At 39.1% G+C, this 5,146-nt stretch overlaps 1 protein-coding gene across 1 annotated transcript in view; it reads right to left on the bottom strand.

Annotated features, from left to right (window-relative positions):
- LOC109053237 (phosphatidylinositol 3,4,5-trisphosphate 5-phosphatase 2A-like) overlaps nt 1-4,614 on the bottom strand; it is a 34,361-nt gene extending 29,747 nt beyond the window's left edge. The window contains 1 exon segment of the mRNA XM_042740085.1: nt 4,183-4,614. Coding sequence (XP_042596019.1) covers nt 4,183-4,334 — 152 coding nt within the window. The 5' untranslated portion in view covers nt 4,335-4,614.
- Between the last annotated feature and the right edge of the window lie 532 nt (nt 4,615-5,146).

Below are 5,146 nucleotides of genomic sequence, written 5' to 3'. Positions count from 1 at the left end.
GAAATCTGCACAGATCAAGCTGATGGACTGGAGTGCTGTGGATTACTTGTGGATTATTGTGATGTTTTTATCAGCTGTTTGGACTCTCATTCTGACGGCACCCATTCACATCCATTGCTGAGACACTGATGCAGTGCTACATTTCTACAAACCTGATGAAGAAACACACTCATCTACACCTTGGATGATCTGAGGGTGAGTGCATTTTCAGCACATTTTAATTTTTGTGTGAACTATTCCTTTAACACACTGACCTGTTCTAACACAGGAATATTAACTTATCCAAATGTGTTCAGTACTGACTGACCTCAATGTGGTCAAACACACCCACGTCCACATCACTTTCCTGCTCATGCAAACATGGCCTCACAGGACACACACCTGTCTCAAACACACACACACACACACACACACACACACACACACACACGTGTAGAAACACTGGATTCAATGTGTAATATTACTGATGTAAACAGAGTTGCATGAAAACATTATGGCTATTAGGACACCTTGCATTGGATTATTTTTTATGAAAAGAACATCATCCAAATTCCCTTTGAGTTTTTGTAATAATCATTCTTAAGGATTGCATGTCATTTTAATTTGTAAAACAAACACTTCCTTGCTGTATACAAAAAACGGCACTCAATGCCAAAACTCAAGGTGCTGAAGACTCGTTTGGAATCCACCGAAACTTCTCCGGATTCTTGCGTGAATCCTCCTGCTATTTTTACACTCGTGTGTTCGACCAGAAACACTAAACACTTCAGCAAACAATGCAGAAAAGAAACCGTTTACTGCCGACACAGAGAGAAGCGTTTAGTGAGATTTTCAGCTTTCTGAAGAATGTGACTGTGAGCCATTTTTGCAAACCTCGACATAATCAAAACCATAAAAAACATTTTTGTTTAAAAAATAAATTATAATTTTAAAATAAATCAAATTAAATATTTATTTTTGCAAAGGCAAAATGTCTGATTTGCATATAGTTTAACTTTATGCCCAAAAATAAACTAAAACTGAAATAAAAATGATTTAAAAACTATATAGGCGTGTAAAAACAACAAAAACATCAAAAAAAACAAAAAAAACACTACAATATAATAAAAAACTTTTAACTAAAGTAAAAAAAAAAAAAACAAAAAAAAACTCAAAAAAAATATTCTTAAAAACTATAATAGTAAACAACACTGGACCAAGATGAATCTTTTCACATTATTTTTGTTTGAATGTTTGCATGCAGATAAAATCTGATGAGAAACAAGTTTTTCACAAACAAACACAAAAGAATTAAAAACAAGACATTGAATGCATCAAATAGCACCCTTGTGTCCTGCGAAAGCTCTTGTGACTCGTAAAGACAGTTTGCACTTTACTATGAGAGTTAAGTGTAAGTGCAGCGTTTGTGCTCAATGATTCCTCAAATCCTGTGTGCTGCAGAGTAGAGCCGCGATGTTGTTGCTTTAAGTCATCAGATGCACCATTTCCCCCAGCATGTTTTGCATGGTCAAACTCTACTCAGATTTCCTTCAGAACATGTAAAACTCAGAGAAACACGTGTTTGGTTCCTCTAGGAGCGTTTGGCAAAAACAAAGAAGCTCAGACACACACGCTCTGTCTTTCACAGCTGGCACGAGAAACACAGCAGCTACTTAAAATAGTTCATCTGTTCACCAGTCCACACACACACACACACACACACACACAAGCACAAGCACAAGCGTGTTGGTAGGAACTCCTCGTGTCTGTACAGAACGTTGCATGCCAACAGCACCGTCGCTCAGAAATGTGAGCGTGTTGTGACGTGTTCACTGCTGTAAGACTGCCCCGACTTAACACTCGCACGTCCAAACACTTCAGACGAGCAACACACACACTCACTCACTCACTCACTCACTCAAACTCTCACACTCACAGACATACACACACTCACAGACACATACACACTCTCACTCACTCACACACACACACACAAACAATCTCAAACACGCACACCTCCAGCAATCAAGAGGAGCTCAGATAAACACAAATCACACACTCCAATCACACTCCGAACATTCTGAAACATGTGTAACATTTAAAAACCTTTAGATAAACGTCCAACTGAAACGTTTCAGAAATAAAGCATTTCATGTACGGAGTATAAATAATGTGTTTCTGCTAATGTTTTGAGAACATTATTAACAAATAGATCACTCTGAATGAACGTTATATTAACGTTACTAAAACCTTCATATCTTTCAGAACCTTGCCAGAGTGATTTCAGCTGGAATCAGTGAAAAACACATCCAACACACACAGGCTTCATTTGCTTTTTGAAAAATCGAATAAAAATTTTTCTTTCTTTTGATTGGTGAAATATGAGTGAAATATGAGCTAACCATTATTTGATTGGCATGAGATTCACCCCTTATTTGTCTAGAAATCAAAACACTGACCCAAAGAAATCAAAGATCATGCAGTTCCTTCATCACAGAACAATCATACAGTAACTCACAATTACACACTGGCCTTAACCTGCTTTCAGAAACCACTAAAGAACATTAAAGTCTGTGCATGTGGTGTGTGTGGTGTGTTCTGATGGAAACATACACACATGACACACATTCATTTCTCTTGAAACGTGTCTATGTTATGCTGATCTTATTAACATTATTTCTAAATGTTCTCAGAATATTCAAAACTTTTTGTATTTAATTTTAGCGTTTTGCAAACATTATGGGAACGTTACTTTTGAATGTTCTCTGTGCGTTCTGAAACAAGTAGCAACATTTAAAACATTTAGACGAATGTCCAACTGACACATTTAAAAAAAAAAAACATTCCATCAACAATGTATAAATAACGTTTTGAGAACATTATTAAAGACAGATAACTCTGAACGAAGTTCTATACACGTTGCCAGGAGAACGGTTGTTCATAACTTTGAGAGAATTCTTGCAAGAACATCCCGAGAAGGTTTTTAGCTAACAGAAACTGTTCTCAGAACTGTGGCCTAATTTGCATAATTCGTACAATGTCGTCATGGTTTCATACGATCTGTTTACACCCTACTGATGCTCAGGTTTGGGGTGCACCGTTATGCTTATGCATTTATAGGAAAATCACATTGTACAAATTTATACAAAATCTCATAATATCCTAATATTTTCTCAATGGATCAGGTTAGAATGTCTCTGTCAGTGATGATTTCTCTTCAATGACCTTCAACAGGCATTTGTGATTACTGCATACAGATTTAAAAAAAAAAAAAAAAAATATATATATATATATATATATATATATATATATATATATATATATATATATATATATATATATATATATATATATATATATATATATATATATATATATGTATATATATATATATATATATATATATATACAAATATATATATATATATAAAATATATATATATAAACTGAAAACGACATGAAAATATTTGCATAATCAAAATGAATCAGCTGCACGCTGATTTGATCAAAGCATCAAGAAGATCCAGCTCAACAGAGATTTTTGATTTTGACAGCAAGCGTTGCAATGGCTTGCAAACAAGTTTCTCTGCATATTTCTAGCAATGCAAGGATTCAGAACAGAGCAGAACTAGAATCGAAACCTATAATGGAAATGGTATTCACTTTTCTAGGCCTGCAGAACTATTTCAGCCATGTGTTCTTCTCACAGAGGAGCATGGCACTGTCCTGGTTATTTTTACGGATGATGAGGTGGAGGTCACACTGGTCACGTGATCTCTGCGTGGCCATCTCCAAGTGTTTGGATTTTAAACTAGAACAAACTGAAGTGAACCTTACTGCACATAATAAACCCTCCTAGCGTTCCGCTTTAGCTACAGCAAAACTAAACGCGTTTATGAAACAGCACGCCTTGATTTAGCCAGAGAAGAATAACATCGCGCGCTCAAGCGTTCTCCAAACAGCATCTTCTATAGCTGTACTGTAACTTTATAAAACAATCTGTTGCTCACACTACACAAACCGCTCGTTTCGCTCAACGCGACGCGACCGCAACGCTCCTGTTACAGACGCGTCGCTCGCATTCAGCGTAAAGCAGGGTGCGAAAGAAAGAAAGAAAGAAAGTTCACAAACACACTTCTGTTGCACTAAATATGACGCGTTCTGGATAAATGAGCTGATGTGTGAATAAAGCAGGGTTCTTACAGCACGCATAGCGCATACGCGCCGCTGACGCTCTCGCTGTCCCGCACCAGGAAACTCCCGTCCCGCGCGGCGCGAGCGAGCAACTCCTCCGCCGCGGCGCGACTCAGATCCCGGTGATACCAGAGCGGCGGAGCGGGAGACGCGCCGGCCATCACCGAACCCAAACTCCACCGAAACACGCTCCGGATCCGCTGCAAACGCCGCACAGGAGCCGCGGGCCGCGCGCGTCGCGTTTCAGAGTTTCTCCTGCTCCCCTGTTAGTTCCTGAAAATCCTCCATGAGAGAGAAAACACACATCCGACAGCAGGGGCGCGCGCACACACACACACACACACTCACACACACAGTCTGGTCAGCTTTCCTTGTAGGGACTCTCCATAGGCGTACCGCCGCTCCATATACGCAGAGTACGCAGTTTGCGTAGGGCACCAACTCCCGGGTGGGGGGGCACCATCCCAGTTGCCCCAATAAAAAACCCTCGAGCGCCATTCCTCCTTCCGCGCTCGCGACCGCTCGCACCTCATGTTTGCTGCTGAATGCAAATGATCCTAACTGATGGATGGACATCTATGCCCGCGTAAAGACATCAGCAGTCCGGCGCAGAGAAAAGAAAAAAGGTGAAACCGAAGCCCGTGCATAACTTTCATGCACATTCATAATCCTGCGAAACTTTTTTGGCTTGTTGACGTTAATAACGTGTTTTAATGTCGGAAACAATTTGACCATCACCAACGCATCTAATATTCTCTCTGACTGTCCGTGTTCCCTTTCCAAAATCAGGCATGGGTTTAACACGAATAAAACCGAATTAAAAAAAAAAAATCGTTCTTGTAGCCATGGTAACCGCAAATTAACCATGTTTTTGTTACTTCAAATAATAATTTACAAAGAAGTATTAAGATAATATGTTCTGAGCAGACCTCAGCAAACAATAGCCTTTAAAAAGACTTAAAATGCATTCTAT

The sequence above is a fragment of the Cyprinus carpio genome, chromosome B15 (assembly GCF_018340385.1).
Source record: "Cyprinus carpio isolate SPL01 chromosome B15, ASM1834038v1, whole genome shotgun sequence".
In the NCBI taxonomy this organism is placed as follows: Eukaryota; Metazoa; Chordata; class Actinopteri; order Cypriniformes; family Cyprinidae; genus Cyprinus; species Cyprinus carpio.
Note: the sequence above shows the minus strand (reverse complement) of the source record. Positions and strands in the feature narration are given on the sequence as shown.